Source organism: Patiria miniata, unplaced genomic scaffold, assembly GCF_015706575.1.
Source record: "Patiria miniata isolate m_02_andy unplaced genomic scaffold, ASM1570657v1 HiC_scaffold_5, whole genome shotgun sequence".
NCBI classification, from domain to species: domain Eukaryota; kingdom Metazoa; phylum Echinodermata; class Asteroidea; order Valvatida; family Asterinidae; genus Patiria; species Patiria miniata.
This window is the reverse complement of record NW_024037072.1, coordinates 23,905,971-23,928,336: the sequence shown is the minus strand read 5'-3', so window position 1 is coordinate 23,928,336 and position 22,366 is coordinate 23,905,971. Positions and strand designations below refer to the sequence as shown.

Here is a 22,366-nt window from a genome sequence, read left to right as displayed (position 1 = left end):
TATAAGGAGATTGACGCGCGCGTCGTGCGTACTGCGCGACGTCGCGCAGGATGCACCTGGGGCGTTGCGTTGTGAATTTATTACTGTAAATTATTACTATACCTCATACATATTCATGATCGAGAGTTGAACTCTCACTGATCAATTCACCATCACGTGCCAGATGTTATTTTTGCTGTTTACTAAGCGCGCGCGCGAGGATTCACGCACAGGGTAAATACGCGTGCGTAGTAGACTGTCGCACGGGTTACCCGTGCGACAGTCTACTACGCATGCGCTTTACAAAGCAATCCTGGAACTGTCGTTCGCTCGTACCCCCCGCCCTGCAAACAGGACGCTGGGATACTCTGATGAATTCACGCTCTGATTGGTTAGATTTTGCGTGACCAGTGACCTGCGCGTAATCACGGTCATGACTCTGCAAGGTTTGAAACGGCCGTTAAGACTGATTCATTACTCTTTTATTCCAGTTTAGAGATGTTTTTTTCTCGTTGAAAAAGCGTAATATTGTAGGAAATTCTGTAAAACTTATCTGTGTTGTAAATTTACAATTCCCGTCACTCACTCACGACGCTCAAAATTTTGTCCACATGGTCCGCAATGAAACAGAAATCACATCCGGTATGGAATGCGCGCAATTCTTTGGGAAGTTTCGGATAGCATTTGCGCACACTGTCTTAATGCGGTCTTGAACAGCTGCAGCCAGATGCTTTATACATAGGTCATAGGCCATTTCCTTCACAAGATTCTGTGAAGTTCATCAGAGTATCCCAGCGTCCTGTTTGCAGGGCGGGGGGTACGAGCGAAGAACTGTCGCACGGGTGTAGTACGCACGCGCGAACATCGCCCAAACGAGCTAGCTGGCTACACGTACACACGAAGAGATGGTTGCACGGCGCGTTATTTTTCCGAGCTCAATAATGCCGGACTAGAGAATAATTATGGACAATAAAGATGCCTCCTGTGCAAAAGAATGTTGTACACAAACTAATGTATTTACAGCTGCACTGTATTGCAAACGAACTGAACTTGTGAAGTTGAGCAATACGATTATTTTGGTGAACTGGACAAGTTTCTCAAAAAAATTGTTTGGGGTGCATACTGTAACGAAAAAAATAAGCAAATTGACGCTGAATATTTATGAGGTATAGTAAAACAAATGTAACATGGTTTATTTCGGGTGGACAGCCGATATTAGCTCCCCTCGGTATTGGAAGTTGACAAATTAGTTCCCGAGGCGAACCTTCCAATACCTCGGGGAGCGATATCGACTGTCCACCCTCAAACCATGTTATATGTGTATACTGACTCACTAGTAGTATTGCACATGTATACGTGAGTATTATGGACGTTCAACCAATAAAACGGTAAGAGGCACTGGATTTGTAGGAGTCCAAATTTCATGTGACACTGGAAAAATGTTTAAGACCGTTTAAGACCGGCCACGTGACGGGCTCTCGACCAATAGGAATGGGTAAATAACTGTATTAGGTATTTATGAATACAGATTTAATACAGGTCCACGTGATAACTCCCCACTTGGAATTCCATCTCTTTGAAGTCATAGTGACAATGACATTATACAAATAATGAATGTTTGTGAGTGCAACGGTAAGAATAATTTCATGAGGTGATGACAGATGAAATGGAACATTTCATCTGTCATCCAATGAAATTATTCTTTCCATTGCACGAACGTGAGACATCCATTATTTGTTTTATATAACACCTGAATAAATCCTTGTCATCTGATTGGTTGACTTTTAATAGCCAATTTATTCAGGTTAAATTCCCGATTTCGCTTTTAAGATCTCCATGATGTTGCCTTCCAATGCCCCACCCCTCAAAGCCTGGTCACGCCACCGCTCTTAGCGTTAATTGAGGTCAAATATCCCAGACGCTTTTTCGAAATATGCACAACAAACACACCCATCATCCGTACCCCTCAAACCATCCTCCCAAAAGGTAAGTAGTTTTTACATTCTACGTTTTCCTTTTCATTGTGTAAAACAATGTTTTTATACACAATTCTGTCAGATAAGTTGACATAATTTGGAGGTTTTTATCAACGCGCACCACCATTTTGAAACGAAAAATAAATACGAGGGGAAAATAAAGCAAACTTCGAGGTGACTATCCAGCTTGAAATTGAATATTGAATTTTGTTGGAGACAAAACAACTACTGGTCAAAAATGTTACTTTTACGGACATAAAAATGCAAGGTTGTGCACAAACCTACGGGAATGTAGGTGCGCGTAACGCACGTTTCGCCCCACGCACTACTGCGCGTAGAGCGTCCATGCGGGAACGGGAAAATTTGTGCATACTCTATGGCACGTCTGTACGCACTGCCGATCTAGTCTTTTTATTCTATATCTATGGTACGAATAATTCAATGACATGTGATCAACGATCCACCAATCAGATGACTGGGATTTATTCGGGTGTTGTATAAAATTATCTAGTCATATATAGCAGAATCCTATTTAAGGATATCATTTCGCACAGGGTATCGATACGTTTTGGCATTAGTAATGGCAAAGTGAACTAATTGTTGGCAAGGTTCCAACTCGATGACGTCACGGTGGCATGGCGAGTCAATATGCTAATAAACGGAAACTATTATACAAATATTGAGTGGCTCAGCGTGGAATGGAAGGAATATTATTGCAAGGTAAAATCTGGACTTTTCCATTTCACGAGGCGAAGCCGAGTGAACTGGAAAAGTCCAGATTTTACCGAGCGATAATATTCCTCCCATTTCCCAATTTAAAGCCACTCAATATTTGTTTTATATAACTGACATATAGATCCTTTTCATTTGATACATTTGAACTCTTTTTCAATACGAAACTGGAGGAAAATCTATTTCTCTAGTCCAAACCACCCCTTCACGAAAATGTTTGAACCCAACGCTGTAGCGCTGGCTCTTTGGAACAATACGCGCTACGCTGAACGCTGAACGCTGAACGCGCACACCAGCATGCATTTGCACACAAATACCGCATCATGATCCTAATTCCTAACTGTTGAATAGTATACAAATATTGAATGCTTCGAGTGGTGTAGTAAAACTAGCCTCCCGAGGTGATCCATGGACCATTCTATTTTCCCGAGGCGAAGCCGAGGGAAAACAGAATGGTCCATGGATCACCGAGGGAGGCTAGTTTTACTTCACCACGAGATAAAGCATTCAATATTTGTTTTATAACACTTCACCCACAGATTCTGCTTGATTTTAATATTTTAAATTATTTAAATCTGAACACAGTTGAAATAAACTTCAATTTCAATAAAAAATTGTTGGAAAATGTATTTCTCTCTTAAAAACTACCCCTTCACGAAATGTTTGAACCCAAGTCTGCGGCGCGCTCTCTTTGGAATAATACGCGCTAAGCACAACGCGCAACGCGCACACCAGCATGCATTTGCACACAAATACCGCGCCGTGGAAATAGTACTTTGATTGCTAATGGTTTAGTACTTTGGTTGCTATGCGCATAGTACTTTTGGCCGTGCACAGAAAGATAGCAAAATTAGATGGTAACATGTGACTCGCTCTCGGCCAATCAAGACACAGAATCTGTGGGTGAGGCGTTATAATATTTCTCATTTTCCATGGGCGGATAGTACTTTTTGAGCCGCGGCGTGAATGGGAGCAATAACGAATGTCATGTGATGTAAGTTCCACCAATCAAATGACTAGGATCTGTATGTCAGTTATATAATTCACACTGGATATTGCCACCTTTTCGCATCAAAGCGGCCTGAGGCGCTTTAGAAAAAAAAACAATTCAAGGTTTTGTTATAACACACACAAATTAGTGTTCATCGCAAAGCATGGGGGGGGGGGAGAGGGGTGAGTGGGGTTAAGGGGAGGGCGTGCACAATGGTCGCCCATGACCAGCCTCGTGCTCCTTTTCATAACAAATTGACCTTTGAAATCGAAAATGACAGATGAACTCAAATTACTGCAGCTTTGGGATATTGAAAAGTGTGAAACTAGAGATACAGATTAGAGAGTCCATTTTCAAATAAAGAAAAGGTATTATGTGATATTGGTTTATTAGCAAATGTCTGTATCTATTTGAAAATTTGACTGTTTTGCCTCTACTGGTTTGCAATGCCCATAACATGCCGTAAGAGGGCGTTCTGCTTCCCCGAAGGTTTGTTGGTCGTTTCAACAAATGATGCTATCGTGCCACACATAAATGCTCTTGAATGGACTTTTCCCACTAACTCGTTAACAAAAATACTGGCAACAAACGTTTTTGTTTTGAAACTGAATGTAGTTTTAGGATAGATTTGTGAGCCGAAGAATCAATCTTTGATTGTAAGCGAAATACAGTGAAAATAATTTTAGAGAGGAAACGATGTTTTGCGATGAATTGAATTGCTATTATTTACTAAATGTAAGTTCAGATAATAATTTAAGTTTAATTTAAGTGACTGCAAAGAACAAAGTAAAGGTATACAGCATTATTCGCGATCGAAGCGGCATGTCATTATCACTGCTGGGTTGATATAATACGAGCGATTTCTTCCGGGTCACCCTTCTACAGCAACACGAAAGTAGCTGTCGTAATGCGGCGTACGAAATACCGGACATTAGCGGATAAATCTTCACCTTTCAGTTAAAAAAATTAGGTAAACATTCTTTTGATTAAGTTTAACAAGTTCAGTATGGCTATGAAACTGTAGCAAATCAATGATCCAGTAGATTTTTAACCAATAATGATTCAGACCAATAAGGATTCTTTGATGTACTGCATCTAAAGAACAAAGTCGGAAAAAAATTTTCTTGGTTCAGATAGATTAAGAGAGAAGAAATAATTAAAGGGAAAATACATTAAGGTCATTCAATTCAATTCAATTCAATTTGACATTTATTTCTATATTGGTGAAAATTAAAGGAAAGCTGATAATTACAGAACAAGTATTTCAATCAAAGATAATCAAGAAATAATTGAAAAAAAATTAATGACCTAAACCAGGAGCAAACCAATATCGGGCGTTTTCAGAAGCCAAAAGGAGGCTTGTATTGAAATGCCCGTGGACAAAAAAAAAATTGCAATAAACTAGATACAAATCATGCATATTATTCACAGATAAGTCTTAATCCCCATCTGAAGAACATTCCAATAAGTTGTATTTTTGTTAGATACGAGTCTGACGTTTTGAGTATCCTTGCCAAGTTGCGTTAGAATACCACTGGAAATTATTTGGGACTTGAGACGTTATTTGAAACGAACTACTAAATGTGCATCCTTCCACGGACGGACTTCCAAGGGTCTCTGTCTTCCTTTAAAATTACATATTTATTCCAATTGTTTGCATGATCACTAACAAAAGTACGATCAAATTTCATCTCTTTCCTTTTAGACAATTTACACTAAACGTTCAATGAAAAAAAAAAAAAATTGGTGCAAAAAGCTAATAGACGCATTTATATAAACATTCCAAACTTTGTCTCCACAACATCTGATTTGTCGGCCGTTATGATAAGGTCCCCATGCGGATGTCCTGCTTTGTGCAAACGTTGGTAGTGAACATCCGCATCTGGAGACGGAGATAGATACAAAGAGTATGACAGGTATCAGTAGCACTCCCAGAATTTGGCTGGGGGGGGGGGGGGGGGGCTCTCACAAATTTTCTAGAAGTTTGAATGTTTCCAAAAAATGTTGCCCAAATTTTTGGCAGAAAAAGATTTTTTTTGGGGGGGGGGGGTCACTAAAAAACAATTGACCAACAAAAAACAAAAAACAGGGGGTTTCAAGCCCCCGAGCCCCCCCCCCCCGGGTGCGCCACTGAATAGGTATATCTTTTTCATTGGTTGCAGAAGCATCGATTTTATGCTTCGATTCAAGATATTTTGAACAAACATTTATAGGTATAATAATTATCATTTCAAACAAAAACATTGCTCATTAATTATAGCTAGCTCTCCAAAGTTTCAGGTTCATGAAAGATAAACATAAAAACATTCCTTGTCTGTAACAGCCATTCTTATATCAAGAGAAGGGCCATGAATTCGCCTTTATAATGGTGTAGATGAAGAAAATAACGAGACATTAAAGGGCATTGTAATGTATTTTGTTTAATGCAATACCTAAAAGTGCACCTGTGTGTCTCATTTAACCCTAGTTTCAATTTTCATTTTGCCATTTTCAAAGGTATTTTGGTGTCTTTTTTTGGTTGTTATGCTAATGCGAATTTCCATATTCATGACAAAATTGTGATGTCATTTCAAGCAGAAAGCTCAATGTTACAACTATTTCTGTACATGGGCGTCCCGAGGGGTGGGGAAAGGGGGGCGCTTGCCCCCCCCCCCCTCCGGAAAAGCAAAACAAAAAAAGAAGAAGAAGAAGAAAAAAAGAAAGAAAAAAAAAAGAAAAAGAGGCGCGAAGTCATAGTGGTGTAAATTTAATGAGTTGGGGGGGGGGGGGGGGGAATGTCCCTGCCCCCCTCTAAAACTGAGAAATGGAGAATATGTTGAAAAATACAGGTTTTTTGGGAGAAAATATGTTTTGCCCCCCTCTAGAAAAAATCCTGGCGACGCCCATGTTTCTGCACGAAAAATTGCCAGAGTTATTGGATACTTTGCTGTTGTAGATTTTCTTTTCTTAGGTGATTCGTTGTTGTGTCAGTGCATTGCATTAAGCCAATAAGCAAACTTTTCTCACGAATGTTTTCAATGAGCAAGTGGTTGGGTGCACAATTTTAACAGAAAACACATAAACTGAACTTTTAGTGTCTTCCTGAAAAAGCCCTCAGTTTTCCGAAAAAGCATGAAAAAAATAAATGTCTAAAGAAGTGCACTTTTCAATAAAATCAACCAAAAACAGGATAGCAGATATAGTTTTCACACATTTAAGAGTACTGGAAACTTGCACAAAATATGTTCCTCAGAAAATTTCATTGCATGACCAATTAAATTTGAGATACTAAAATAATAGCGCTGTTTGTACCTGCTAGTTGTTGGTTCGTTTGAGTTTCATAATCGAGTGACGGTCTCGATAATAGCACTTGTTCCTTTCGAAGTGGCAGCTGAGTTGATGACATCCGAGGGTCTGGCAATCTTCGTCTGTAAGACATTGCATGTCCTTGAACAAGCTGCACAGCTGATCCTGCATCTTCATCGCTTCCAATTCTTTTGGATCCATCCCGTGCACATGACCAACCTATTTGTCAAAATACAATCATGCTGTAAGATTTTGTTTTCGTGCAAGACTCCAAAATGGCTTCTTTTTTTTCTTTTTTCTTTTTTAAATTTTACAGGATCTCACGAATTTAGTTTTAGGGGCAATATTTCACATACATTCTCCTGACGACGGACAGAGCATACTGTTCGAAACGTTGAGTCCATCCGGTTCTTTTCAGAACCACACATACTCACAAAAGAGATTTATTCACAAGGTGCTGCCGCAAACTTATCTTGTCTTAACACACTGGTTTTCGCATGAAGAGGGACGAACATCAGTTGACATCATAGACAAGTGTTAGATAATCCGGTTGGGACAGATAAGATTTTTATAAAAGGACAATGACTCAAAGGTAGCTCTGGCAAATTTTGACTGGGTTGGGTCATAAATTGCAGTTTTTCAGAGGAGGGACTTTGACAAAATGTGGATATGAAGTTTGACCTTCGAGAGGGATGCAATTTTGATGGCTATTTTAAAGCCGTAGTATGTTAGATTATAAATATAGGCGCTAGGGTAGCTCATTTCTTTCATGTTGTGCTAATTTCAAACTCCATCTGAAAATTGTTAGGCTTTATTATGCAGAAAAAAAAACATCAGAGCACATTGCAAAAAACCCATAACGAGTATTACAATCGGTGGAAACAAGTAGAAATGTGCAACTGCTGTCTAGAGTAGCCAATAATGTCAAATTGTTTTAACAGGACTCCCAAGTAAACTGTTCGTAGCCAAAATAGTAAACGCATCAGTGGTGAGAAAACCCACCGTGCTGCCACTCTTAACACATTCACGGGCCTTAAGAAATTACGTCTTAAAATGTACAAGGTAAGCATGGGCATATTGTTTTGTCAATGAGGTTTGTAAACAGTTTTAAACACCAAACATAACTCTACTTCCAGATGCCATTAAGCCTTTGTCGGGAAATGACAATACAAAATATCGCAGATTAGACAATGTTATATTCAAACAGACTAGGTAGGTAATCTGAAACTCACCCAAAGAATGAAAAATATGACGAGGACAAGTCTCATGTCCATTGCTGAGCAGAGGCTGAGAAGTTAGAACCTCACTGAAATCCGTCCAAATCGAAGAACTTCTCCACAATTGTGCAAAAACCTTTGATATTTGTAATCTTGAAATGATAACTTATGCAGTCAAACAAATTTATCAAAAATGTGTCCAACTCGTCATCAACCTTGGCGGATATACCGTGCGGGTATAATGTATTTCTAAATAAAAACATCAATATATAGGCCTAAATAAGAAAGAAAAGAAAAACATTCGAAACTTATCGATTGATGTGCAGTATAGGCTAATTTTAAAATGTATTGTAAGCGTAACATTGAATAAACTGAATTCACAATCAGTTTGATACAGCTGCATCTGTTTGTCATTAAACTATTAATGATCGACTTACTGAGAAAAGGATGATGTGGCGGCTTCAAAAGGTGAAGGGTGAGGTGAAGGCGCCGTCTCGCTATAAACAATTATAGGCCTAACAAACATGAAAGAATACACATAAAAGGATTTCTTATATCCTCTGACTTGGTCACAGAAAGTGCCCAGTTTTTCATGAAGCGAACGACTTTTCATGGATATATTCTTTGAAAACATTTTAATCGCTCTTCGACCGATAAAACTTTACCGACCAATTTCCGATTAATCTTTATCATTAAAGAATTTTGACAGCAACAATTTTTTTTGACTGGCCCAGACTGGTTTTGAAGCGCCTACGACCATATCACGTTGAATACACCGGTTCTCGTCCGATCACGGTAAAGCAACCGCAATACCAGGTGTTTGTAGACTTATTTTGAATATTCATGACTCGTTCGTAAACATAAATCGCTGAGAACGGCCTTCCAAAAAAAGTGCTAATGATGCACAGAATATTTATTGAAGCCATAATTGTCCTAAAGTAGGTTCAAAATAAATATCTTTAGCATCTATACATCGAAAATTTTAAATGCATTGTCGTTATTTTTGCGAAATACAAAAAAAACCAAGGCCTCTTTTTGGGTCAAATTTACTGATCGTAATTTCCAAAATATAGGGTTTTTTGACTGCTTTCTTTTCCATATAAATCAAAACACGTTCAAAGTTGCCACTTTTATCACTTTAAGAGCAGATTTCGCACTTTTTTATGTTCACAGGGGTATGTGACAAAATCAAAAACTTACAGAAAAAATTAAATATGGGTGGAAAACATTCTTTAGGATGATTTCTTCCTCAAACAAGTGAAAAAAGTTGAAAATGTCACTTTCACTAATTTTGAATTTTGGCACACTTTGAGGCGATTCTGGCCGGACCACTGTGCGACGGTCTACCACCAACTGCTTGGACTTGCCAAGTTTGTTTTCAGCATTTTCATTTTTATTGACGTCACTTTTACCCCATAATTTCCCTAAAATATCAAAACCCTGCCTTCTTTCCACAATATTAATCCTGCAGTTATTCAAAATGGTGTTGTCGTCCTCTACTTAATTGAGAATAAAAAAGTTGGCTTCTAAATGGAACTTTTCATCAACGAATCAGCGAAGTTCTAGCAACCGGCTTGTACATTGTAAACACGTGAGGGCGCACTTTTAGAATTAGTCGAGATGTTCGCGAGTTGTGACAAGTGTCTGAGCTCACTAGTTGTCGTTGTTTTACCTCATAATTTCCCTCAAAAATCAAAACCCTGCCCTCTTTCTACAAAATTAATCCTGCAGATATAACAACATGGTGTCAATGTCATCTTCTTAGGTGAGTCCCAAAGTTTAAAAGTAGATTTTCGTTCAGAGTCATAGCACTTAAAAGCATGTTTACTTTTTAGCAGGCACGTAGGAACCGGGGGGGGGGGGGGGGGCCCGGGGGGGGGGCCCGGGGGGGGGGGGGGGGGTCGCAGGGCAGGGGCCACTGGCCCCCGCTGAAAATTATGGGGGAGGGGGGGGGGGGGGGTCGGGCCGCGCATTTTTTTTCTCCCAAACTTTTCTAAAACCATGAGAAGAAAATATAAAATTAGAAACAAAATATGAATTGGAACGTTTTGTCACTTTTGAAATTAGGACTTTATTTCCCTTTAAATCCTCCAAGTCCAGAACCTCAGGCTAGGAAAGAAAAACATTCAGGTGCTGTAACGGGATTACCGAATAGGGTTACAAACAGGGGATTCCGATGGTGTTGACAGGACATGAATGACAATACAGATTGACAACAGATATAAATATACATGTAGGCCTAGACGATAATCAGTAAACGTGTGATCAGCTCAAAGGAGCCATCTTGCCAACCAAGGCATGGCTTTTCCCATCATGCACTTGGTCAATGCCCCAAATGTATGGAGGGCACAACAGGACAACTATATGTATGTACAATACACTGCTACAGTGCAAAGCCGTGTTTCGAACCAGCAACCTCGTGGTTCAAAATCACGAACCTGTATCGACTGAGCTATCGCAGTGCTCGCCAAAATGTGGGAAAAAAATAATTATATACCTGCGTACGTATCATAAAAGTATTGTAGACGGCGCTAAATAACCATGTATGCAGATGTCGTTTGGGCCCCCCCTAAAATTGTGGTTTTTTTTAATTTTTTTTTTTTTTTTAATAGAAACCTTTCATAAATTGCGTTTTCGGAGGAATAGTATCGCAGTGCGTAGCCTTTATTCAATTAAACCACAGGGGAAGTGGAAATTCATTGCAAAAATGATAATAATACATGGATCTGGGACTTAGAAACATTTTCAATTTTGTTAGCAAATACTTGAAAAAAATGTTTCACTCTCCATAGATTTTATACACAATTGCGGAAATGGCATCAGGTTGCAACATTTTTTTTGAAAACTTGTCTTGTAAGGCCTATGCCTTTATGTCAAAAAGATAAAAAGTGTGATAAATACTATTTAAAAAGGTAATCATACAACATTTGCTTTTTCTGCAATTTTCAGAAATGAATGGATTTTGGGGTTAGCAGTTAATGGCAAATATTGTTACTCTGACCTGTTTTTTAAAATTTTTATTTATTTATTTTTGTTGTTGTTTTTTGTTTACAGGTACCGTGATTCATCAGACAATGAAGCCTGGGTACATGTATTGTGTATGTTTATCCTGGATGTCAACATTCCTGATTTACTGCACATCAGTAGCGATCCTACCCACAGTTGGAGCCACGCTCTGGCCAGGTGCCACCAACATCCACACTACCCCATCGGATCATTCCATTATTGTGCTGGATAATGTTATCACTGAGCCAGCTGCACATGCCCTCCACAGTTACGTGTTACAGTTTGCACAATGGAAACTGAATGGCCATGCGCAGGAGACAAGCACACTTATTAATAACCAAACTGCAGAACAAAGCTGTTTGCTGCAAAAAAAAGTCCCATGGAGTGCTCAGTTATCATCTCCATTTTATGAAAATGTGTGTTTTTTGAAGAATATTTTGAGTTTACCCGAACTGGTAAACTTCACTCCACACAGTGTGCAAGCAGAGATATTGAGACGAGGGGACTCCATAAAAGTCCAGTGTGGCTTGGACAAGCAAGGATTGGATACTGAATATTCATGGAGAGTTTTCCTGACCCCAGACTGGCAAATCAATGACTATGGAGATTTGATGTTCTATGACAGAAACGACAAAGGTGGGAAGCAGGAAGCAGTGTTGACTGTGCATCCAAGGATGGGTAGATTTGTCCTTTGGGATTCATCGTTGTCGTTTGTGTACCATCCTCCATCAATGGGCTACATACAGGGACTACTATCTATTACTGGTCAACTGACTTCAAGTAAGAACAAGATGAAATTTCAGGTACAAACTTGTCTATTTGATGTAGGCCCTACATGTATGTTGGGCGCATTCGTTGATTTGTGCGATTGTTCAATCGCACTGTGCCATTGGTCGATCGTTACAGATATCGCGGACTTTACTTACCTTTTAAAAAAAAAAAAACCTCCAGAACTGTGTTAGAAAGAAATTGTGTTCGACTGATGGCAGCGCGATTGACCGATTGCATCATGATTGACCAATAGCGCAGCGCCATCGACTGATCGTGCACATGGACCGATCGTGCACATGGACCGATCATGCCCAACATACACTGTACTTCTGACATTTTCGTAGATGTTTTATTTAACCCTCCCACGTTTGTTAGCAAACACCCATTCATGTAGGCCTACAATCTTTTGTTTTTCAGCAGGGTCGTTCATTTGAAGAAGGAAATGATTTTGAAATGTCCCACTCAGGAATACATATGTACATGTACGCCTTTGTTAAATTTTCTGTGTGTCTGCAGAGAGGCATGTGGGTGTCCATTTCAGACTTGAATATGAGTTGCCAAACATCGAGTCCGAGTCTGAGTTATTGTCATCGTGACTCGAGTCTGAGTCACGGAAAATGGGACTTGATGAGTCGAACTCGAGTCCAAGTCCAGGTTATGAGGCATACAAGTTCTGGTCCATTCATTTACATAATATTCAGAGGTTATTTTTCATCATGGCAATATCTCACAAAAGACTACGGTCAACTTGATGGGAAGATTGCTCCAGCAAACCCTCCAAGACATTTTGGTCACAGGCTTAGCCTACTAGGCCATCAGCCTCGGTCCGAAATTTTGGCCACTGGTATAAAATGAGGGGAATAATCGTCATAGTAATTTCTGGCAAGGTATACACCTCAAGAGTTGGAAAATATGTGATAGCATTGCAGCAGTGGCAGCTTTTTGGGTGTTATCACCCTTTTTTTCAAAATGTCCATCAAAATGCTTGTTACCACTCTAGGGGCAGTATACCTTGCGCATGCGCACTACAATCATTTATGCCCTGATTTGATACTGACCAAACCCCCAGGCTGATGGCCTACATGTATAGCCTAGGGCACTGAAATTATGACAAGCTCAAACTCTAATCATCAACAGAGTGTCTCCATTGTTGCAATGTGCATCTTTGTGAGTTTGTTGGCCTCGACTTCAAAATTTATGTTTTGTGATTTGTGCTCTGTGCTTTGTATATTGTCCCTTACAGTAATAATCACTTAGTCAAACTTGTGACAATTAAGGCTAGAATTGTTTTGGGGTTTTCCTTTTGTATATTTTTTTCAATGTAAATAGGTCTGATGACTTGTTGTATCAATATTTGTGATAGGATGAGATCACTGATGAACAGCAAACATCAAGGCCGCAATTCTCTTCTCAGTTCACTCGTACGGATGAAATGGAGGATTTGGCCGATAAATACGTCCGAAGTTTCTATGACAGTGAAGGAAGGTGATTATTAACTTTAAAAATGCCTGTTTATACTTTGTCAAATTTACTTAAAGTTGCGTGCCCTATGTTATTTTCTAGCTCCATGCCATGAAAATAATTCCTCTTTTAAACTGCTATTTATCTAGCAATAGAAAGGTTATTCAAAATTGAATTAGACATCTACTGACAAATCGGCCCATGTTTATATGGTTATTGGCAAATTTCAAATTACTTGTAGCCCAACAAAAAATACGCATACCCTCCCCCCTTCCCTTCCCCCTCCACTCAGCCACTGACTGATGTTATGAAACTAGTAAAAATGGGATAAAAAATAATAAATGGAATGCTAAAGTTTGTAAATTTATTCTTGAATTGCATTAGAATGCAGGAGAAATCATCATAGATTTCAACATTTCCTGGGGGGGGGGGGGGGGGGGGAACATGCCCAACCCCGAACCCCCACCCCACCCAGCAGCGCATGCATAGACTCCAACCCCCATCCACTATATATATCAACCCCTCGTTTCCTGAAAGCTAGATCCGCACCCGGTTTGAAATTTATTACGAGAAAAAAAATGAATTTGTTGAGCATTTTGAGTTCAACTTTAAACTACTGACTCATGCATGCAACTTTTCAATTGTTGAGTTCACTTAACTTTTGATCCATACATGTATGTGAAAGACAATTGGAACCTCGAAAGTCGTCGTCTTTGAAAGGAAACAGCAGTATACTTGTTTAAGATTTTTGCCTCAATGAAGGGCACCATGGCAGTTTGTTTTTACCTAGATAAAGAGCAACACGGGCAAAGTTATCCAAATTCAGAATGAATGACCCATACACAATTCTTATTTACTTATTTATGCCGTCCATGCAGGTAGGAGACCTCGTGACGGCTTCTGCATGGTGATGTTGTGCCAAAATGTCCTGTCCATAGCCAACCATGCTGCATCAATTATTCTTGGGATTGATCTTGATTTGCAGTCCTGTGAGATGCAGTCAAGCCATGGTTTTGGTTTGGCAGCCTCTTGGTGTATCCCCTTTGACATACAATTCATGGCTTAATAATGGCTGATTTTCCATGTTCCATTTGTATGGAGGGATTCATCTTTAATTGTCATCTCCTATTTCTGAGGACAAGCTTAGGTTGGTCAAACACAATCTTAATTACATCATGTAAGCCCCAAATTTGTGCACAAAAGTACTTTTTCCGCATCCCCGAAATGTTTCCGTTCTATTGTTGGTGCCATCTTTGCAATGTACATAACATTCACACTGTATGTACATTTTTTTTGTTGCAGAGTGATTGCTGTGTATGACAATATATTTTCGGCTGCTGATTTAGAAGAATTGCAGCAAGCTTTATTGGCCCAGGGAGAAATCATGTACCTGCCTCATGATGTGCAACCAGAAGAGGATGTCGATAATGCTCAATGGATTAAGAGTTTTGATGTAAGAATACATTTACATAAAAAGTCAAAGTCATTGGAGATTTTTAATTTTGTACCGTTAAAACCCTCCATTTGTTGGATCAGTCACACACCGTCAAAAATGTCAATCCTGTTCCCATGCCATGCCTTTTACACAGGCTAGTCACCAACAGTCGGATCATATTTCTGGTAGACACGGTCAAATTCCATCAACAGACAAAAGCAGGTAACAATCTCTTACGGTCAAATCATAGCTATATCAGGTTTTATAACAGTCACAGCCAGTCAATCCTACTTTATGAAGGCAGGGAGCCCTCAACTGTTAAAAACAGTCACTTGATTTATTTTGATTGCTGGGCTGACCTTGTTGAAATTGCCAGCCAGAGAGGAAGGGTTAATGTACATGAAAATATTTGATTCCATTTCTTCAGCTAAGGGAGAGTAGAGGGGACTGAAGAGACTAAAAAGGACAGCCTCCCCGCACCCATCCCCTTACCCCTCCCCCTCCCACTTTCCCCACCCCTTTCCCCACCTTCCCCCTCCCCAATCCAACCATATCCAACCTTCCTTGCCAATCCGTGCATACAGTATTTTATTAATTTATTTATTTTAAATACCAAAAACGTAAAATTCCGACCATGTGTTAAAGCCAGCGAAATTTTTTAAAGTTTTTGTTAAGTACATACAATTATGTCTGCAAACCTAATAGTTCTTCAGAATGTACGTATGTATTACTATATCCAGTGTTCTTGTTTGTCAATGAATTAGCCGTAAAATTTGCAAAATGCTAATCCTCATACCTCAACTTTTTCTGCGATACCCTTGCAAAAAAAATGTTTCCCGACCCGAGCTTTCCTGACTCTTTAGCCTCGAGTTTTGCGCATCTTTTGATTCCAAAGACATGAAATTCCAATCATGTGTTACCGCGCAGCAAAAACTTTTAAGGTTTTTTTTAAGTACATACAAATTTGTCTGCAAACCTAAAATTTCTTCAGAATGTACATGTATAGGGCTTGTTCAATGACGGCCATTTCTGTAGGAGAACTGCAACTGCATATTTTACGCAATCAAGCACGCATTGCACAGTGTTAAAATGTTCCAAACACGTGCGCTTGTTGCTCGAAATGTGTTCGAAATACGGCGCAGCCGATGCGCATTATGCAAGTTGATGCTTAAAATGCAGATGCACGTGGATGGTCTGTAGGAAATGTCGTCATTTGAACAAGACCTATTACTATCAAGTGTTCTTGTTTGTCATTGAATTAGCTGTCAAATTTGCAAAGTGCTAATCCTCTTATTAGGTAATGAAAATGAAAACAGTACAGTTTGACCTTGCTTGCTATACTTTATGCATTTCATTATTCCTTGTTGATCATTGAAGCCAGAGAAGTTTGCAACATCTGCAGTGTGGAGGAGACTGTCTCAAGTCATGAGGCACGTCAGTGGAAATAGAACATCATGGTACCCGTATGATGTTGCACTGAACATTGTACGATCTGCTGACCACACAAGAATACATCAAGACTGTGAGGAATGGGAGGTAAGACCAACGGTGATCACATTCAATAAGAAAGCTGCGGCTATATTTCATGAAACTTTCTGAAACAAACCCCATACATATTAGTCTGACTATCACCCTCTCTCTGTATCCAACGTCTGATATATCTGAGCGATGTAACTTTTATGCGACCCGGCGTGCCAGTCAAGTGGGGTCCACTTCATTTCGATCAGAAATGTGGATTAAGCTGTTGATTGGGTCAAGTCATGTTTTGTCATACAACAACGGGTTATGGAAGACCCGATAGAAGATGCCCGCTGAATGGTCAGAATCCCGAGGTCTAGACACAGTCTTGTTTTGCATAATTAATCACCGAGTCTGCTTGCATATAAAGTAAAGTCTGTCACGAGCCAATGTGGCCCATCAAGCTGGCGTTTATATCCGGTTTCAGTAGCATGAAACGACTAGGAATGTGTCTATTCCGTCGGGATAGGATGCTTGTCCATCACAGGTTACCCCCCTGCTAATGCCGGTACCCATTTATACTCCTGGGTGGAGAGAGACAAGTGGGGGTGAAGTGGCTTGCCTAAGGACACAAAATATGACCAGCAGCTGGATTCGAACCACTGACTCTCCTATCATGAGTCACGAACCTGTAGGCCACACTCCCCATTAGCCTATTCCATTAATGCATACTGCATAGACTGGTTTTTGTTCCTGTGCAATACGCATGCGTTGACTCTTTTTATTTAAACATATCCTGTCCTTAGTGATGATGCTCTATCTATACCAGAGGTCAACCTCCTCTTGCATAACGTTTTGTGCTTACACTGGAGCTCCAAGAGTTGAGCAGGAAATAATCATGAAATTAGATGGCATAATTAGTGAAATAACAATTTTGAGTACCCAATATTCACAACACTGGTAAATAAAGTGATGGAAATATCTGTCCAATATACTGTAATATGCATGGCTTCTTTCATCTAAAGTAATGCCATTGTCAAATGTTGTGTAAGGCAGCCTCCATGATCACTGTAAAATATATTGAGGCAGAGCCAGTGACATACTGGAGCAGTGCGGAGGATTTCAAGTATTATCTAGGCCAAAATTTATACATGACTGAGCATAAACAACACAAGGTCCGTCCCGGCTAAGACCTTGACACAGTGCATCCTCCAAAATCAGCCACACACTTTTGCCATATAGCCTCAATCCTGTAAAATCCTTCATTTTGCAAAGAGCATTTGGGAGGATTGGGAAAGTTAGGGTTAATATAAGCCATGTAACATATTTGATTAAGTTTTGTGTTTGAAAATTAACCATTGCAAAGTTAACAATGCCTATCAATTTCCACAGGACGAATACACCATGGTTTTGTACTTGAATCCTGACTGGCGACCAGAGTTCTGTGGAGAAACTGTGTTCTTTGAAGCCATGCCTGGTAGTGAGCTGCAAAGACAACTGTATGGACTTCATGGTGGAACAGAGTACCAGCCTATTGCATCTGTACTCCCTAAATACGGCAGGCTAGCAGTATTCCAAGGTGAGTACATGTACAACAATGTAGCTTGCTCGCATTGTAGGATTGTAATCAAAGAAAAAAAAAAAGTAACCAGCTTATCTTCACAACATGCAATTTATTCACTTATCTTTTTTTTGATATAAAGTGAAATCTTGATATAAAGTCAAACCTCAAGGGAACAGGCTCAAAATTTGACTTAAGCACAGTTTTGAGTTAAAGAGGTTGTGGAATGCTCGAAGACATTTCCGTCATTTATTGGGTATATGTAGCCTAAGGTGTGATGAAATAAAAACGACTATTGTTTCTGTCATGAAATGAGTACAAAGGTTACTTTTGAGAGGTATCTTTCAGGTCCTGTTTCGACCCGAACGAGCAATTTGTGTAAAAGTCGTCGTTGCGGGCAGCAAACAAAACACAGTAAATCGTGACGTAATAAACAGGACTCGTTTATGCTACTCTTATCGGGAGTCCTGTTTATTACGTCACGATTTACTGTTTTTTGTTTGCTGCCCGCAACGACGACTTTTACACAAATTGCACGTTCGGGTCGAAACAGGCATGACAGGACTTGAAAAACAGCTCTCGAAAGTACCTTTTGTACTCATTTTATGACAGAAAAAATAGTCGTTTTTATTTCATCACACCTTAGGCTACATATACCCGAAAAATGATGGAAATGTCTTCGAGCATTCCACAACCTCTTTAAGAACAGTTTTGAGTTAAGCAGAGTTGTGTATCATTGTTATACTACTGAAGGCATTTGATTATTTGTTTGACTTACCAGTAGTTTTGAGTTATCAGAGTTTGACTTATCGAGATTTCACTGTAATTCAATTTTGTTGTATTATGAAAACTACAGGGGCGGATCTAGCTTTCAGGAAGGGAGTGAGGGGGGTGAGTCTAAGGTGTGCCCTGCTAGAGGGGTCCGAAGGCATGCCCCCGGAAAATGTTGAAATCTACGATGATTTCTTCTGCATTCTAAGGCAATTCAAGAATAAATTTAGGAAGTTTAGCTTTCCATTTATTATTTGCAGCTCCATTTTACTAGTTTCATCATATTAGTCAGCGTCTGAAGGGAGGGGAGGGGGTTTGACCCCGCCCCCTAGATCCACTACTGAACTACCATTGGGAATGTATGGACATTAATTGTTATTTTCCCATTGGAATTTTCCTCATTTGGATATCAGAAGAGTTTTGTTGGAATTGTTTTCACTACGTATCCCCCAAATTGATGTTTTATGGTACTCCATTTTGAGACTTACCCATGCAATATGTATCACAAACATGACATATTATGAACGTGCACAAGTGTACGTATCACTTTGGGGGCCGTGAGAAGATCTTTTATGGGTTGATATCCGCCTGGAAATAGTCCTGACATTTCTTGGTTTATTTTTTTTTATTTGTCCAAAGTTACATGATTTTACGGAAAAGAATGAGAAATGTTGGGTGTGTTAACCTCTACATTGTGTTTGGGTGCCCACGCTTATCCCGTCCACGTTGTAAAAAGATTTTCTACAACTATCGCACATGATTTAATCATTGTAATACCTCATAAACTTTATAAATACTGACTTCACTTCATTCTCAACATAATCCTAACCTTCATTTCCCTAAGTAATGACCAGTGCTCGAGTTGCAATATGTCACTTAAAGATATAGTCCATCATTTGTAATTTGTGCATTTTGTTCGTTTGAAGCAACAAAAGTGCTCAAAATCTAATGAAGGATACTGAACAACTAACCTGATGAAGTTTCAGCTCAGCTTCAGCTGTATATTCTGAGAAAAACAGCATTCTAGGATCTCAATTTCAAATCAAAAGTTGCTGAATCATGTTTTGAATTGATTTGAATTGCAGCTATATGCGATGTCGCGCACTGATCCGACGAATTACAGCAACCGCGCGCACCTGTGCGTCGTGCCAATGCTTGCGCGCGCTGCGCTAAATAACAAAGGGAACTACTAATTTAAATTTTCCTACAGTGCTTCTTAAGACGCATTGCTGGAAAGGCCTTCTTTCGTTGATTACTTCAAAATGATAGCTTGCCGGAAAGAATAATTTCACAGGGAGTTTAGTCCACTTACTATCTTTCAACCAAGTATGTTTTTCAACAATAATACGCCAGTTACTTTTTCGGATGGCTGCAAATGATGGACTATAGCTTTAACGGCACAGGATTTTTGTTTTCTCATCTAGGTATCATTCCCCACTCGGCTAGACCTCCAAGTAATCTCTTTGCTGGTGCACGGTACACATTCGCAGTCAAGGTGTCCCTCACCAGAAGAATTGCTCTTGCCAAGCGACTTCAGGAGGTACTAAAATACAAATTTAAATTTTGAAACCTTAAGTCAAACTTCAGACTTTGGGGAAATTGCCTATTACTATTGAATCTGTGTAAGTAGTTGTTATAAATTTTTAAAAATTGAGATTTTTGGAGCTAAAGTCCTCTCTGACCCTCACAACCACCTTTTCTCGGTCTTATTTAGTTTTCTTTTTCATTATAAAATGTACCTCTCTCTCCCCCCCCCCCCCCCAAAAAAAAAAGATCAGAGAGTGAGACATCCAGCTGTACGTTTAATGTTCATTCAAAAAAGTTTTGTTTCTGGATTGATCTGCTTAAATTTTAGCTCAGTAGATACAAAGTACATGTGGCATAGCAGTTTGGAGTTCAGCCTCCCACCTGACAACCCCCCCCCCCCGCCACCAACAACCTGCCCCCCCCCCCCCCCCCCCCCCCATGCCACAAACAACACTTCCCCCCCCCCCTCCCAAAAAAAAATGATGGGAAGGGCAGCAACAAAAACAAAAGTCAGTATAAAATCAAGAATTACATGTAAATGTAAAGTTAAAAATTAGAGACTGCCGAAAGAAGCCCTTTATACGCACCAGGATTATTTTGACATTGACCGGACCCAGGCGCGGGATTGTTTTTCCACGAACCTCGATGCCAGACGGGTTCAGGCCGTCATCTGCATGTAGCACACCCTGATATTTCCGGCGCCGCTCACTGCGAGCGGGTCACAGACAGATATTTCCGGCCACGCTCGTTGCGTGTTTATCCGCCATCCGTTCCGAATACCGCAAAACCTTTGCGTGTATACACGTCATCCGACATAAACTGGGCTAAACATGGTGCCAAACAAGTTGGAGATATGTGTGGCCCCTTCTGTCAGATATTACAAGATGAATTGGCTTGTAGCACCTGCAAACAATAGTCTTCTTTTTCCTGTGATCATCAGATCATCGCTCTAATCTGATTTCTACTTTCTAATTGCAAATGTCCGATGACAAGGTTTTGGAAGACTGCTTTGAAGAACTGTCGATGGAGGAAGAACAACTGTTAGAGGATTTGATCTCGGGGGTTTACAATCACGAGCCATCCTTCAGATCAGATGAGTGGCTGGAGCAGAGACTACAAGATACTAAGAGCGAAGCTTCCAAGGTTAGAAATAATAAGAAACATCAGATGGAAAGCTCTTTACTCACATGTGAATGAAGGCATCAACATTAAATTGTACATAGACTTTTCTAATTTTTTTTACTCTTCAGAAGTAAGGAAGTGTTACAGGTAGAGTAGATCATTTGCAGCTATCCAAAAAGTAACTGACAAAATTATTTGTGAAAAGCATAACTTGGTTTAAAGATGGTAATGGCATGAACTACTATGAAATTAACATCCTAGTATATTGTTTTCTCGGAATATACAGCATTCACTGAGCTAAATCTTCATCAGGTTAGTTGTTAAGCACCCTTCTTTAGATTTTGAGCACTTTTGTTGCTTCACACGAAAAAAAATGCACAAATGATCTACACTGCCTTTAAACTATTAAACCCAATCATAGGTTAAATCGTCTATGCAGAAATAATTATGTAAAGACTGATACAGAAATTCCACCTGTTGAGCAATACATTTATAATTTGATATATACATTGGACTGTTTTTTATAGTACATTATACTATTATGTTATGATTTTCTGATTGGGTGAAATGGCTGATTCCTGATTCACCATTTCTTTGTTAGGCAAAAAAAAAAAGAGTCTCCGGTTTCTAGTATGCGCGCGCGTCGCTGTAGCCATGCGCATTGGCAAAAAGAAAAAGGTTTTTTTTCAATGTAAGATGATGTCTCAAAACTGCCAAACTCACTGGTTTGACTGGAACCCTGCTGCTGCACAATTTTAATGTGTTTTTAGATGGGGTTACTATCGAGCATAAGCTTTATGTGGCCTCTCTGGACTCCCATATATTTTGCACTAAATTTAGTCGGGCACCATTGCAGTCATCAGCCGACATTTGAAGGGAAAAAACCGTAAAAAAAACCTCAAAAAAGCCGCGTCGCCGCACCACTTTTGGGGCAAGCTCCATACCAGACATCAGAGACTTTTTTTTTTGACCTTAGTTTTTTTGTGGCAACTTTTCTTTTTGAAGAATGCGGTGCCTAATCACCCTGCGTGTGTAACTCAACCCATTTACTACCAGCTCGAGTTCAAAGTTTGT

At 39.7% G+C, this 22,366-nt stretch overlaps 1 protein-coding gene across 1 annotated transcript; it reads left to right on the top strand.

Annotated features, from left to right (window-relative positions):
• Positions 1-9,811: 9,811 nt before the first annotated feature.
• On the top strand, positions 9,812-21,967 carry LOC119741890. The gene is made up of 8 exons (XM_038217830.1): positions 9,812-9,945; positions 11,235-11,989; positions 13,321-13,442; positions 14,721-14,871; positions 16,231-16,389; positions 17,704-17,890; positions 20,068-20,183; positions 21,164-21,967. The coding sequence occupies exons 2-8, from the start codon at positions 11,255-11,257 to the stop codon at positions 21,365-21,367; spliced, it is 1,674 nt and encodes a 557-aa protein (XP_038073758.1). The 5' UTR covers positions 9,812-9,945; positions 11,235-11,254; the 3' UTR covers positions 21,368-21,967.
• The last annotated feature ends 399 nt before the right edge of the window (positions 21,968-22,366 follow it).

Coding starts and splice junctions, on each gene's coding strand:
- LOC119741890 (XM_038217830.1), top strand. CDS start 11,255: ATGAAGCCTGGGTACATGTATTGTGTATGTTTATCCTGGATGTCAACA. Junction 11,990..13,320: donor AGAACAAGATGAAATTTCAG/GTACAAACTTGT, acceptor TATTTGTGATAG/GATGAGATCACTGATGAACA. Junction 17,891..20,067: donor CAGGCTAGCAGTATTCCAAG/GTGAGTACATGT, acceptor TTTCTCATCTAG/GTATCATTCCCCACTCGGCT.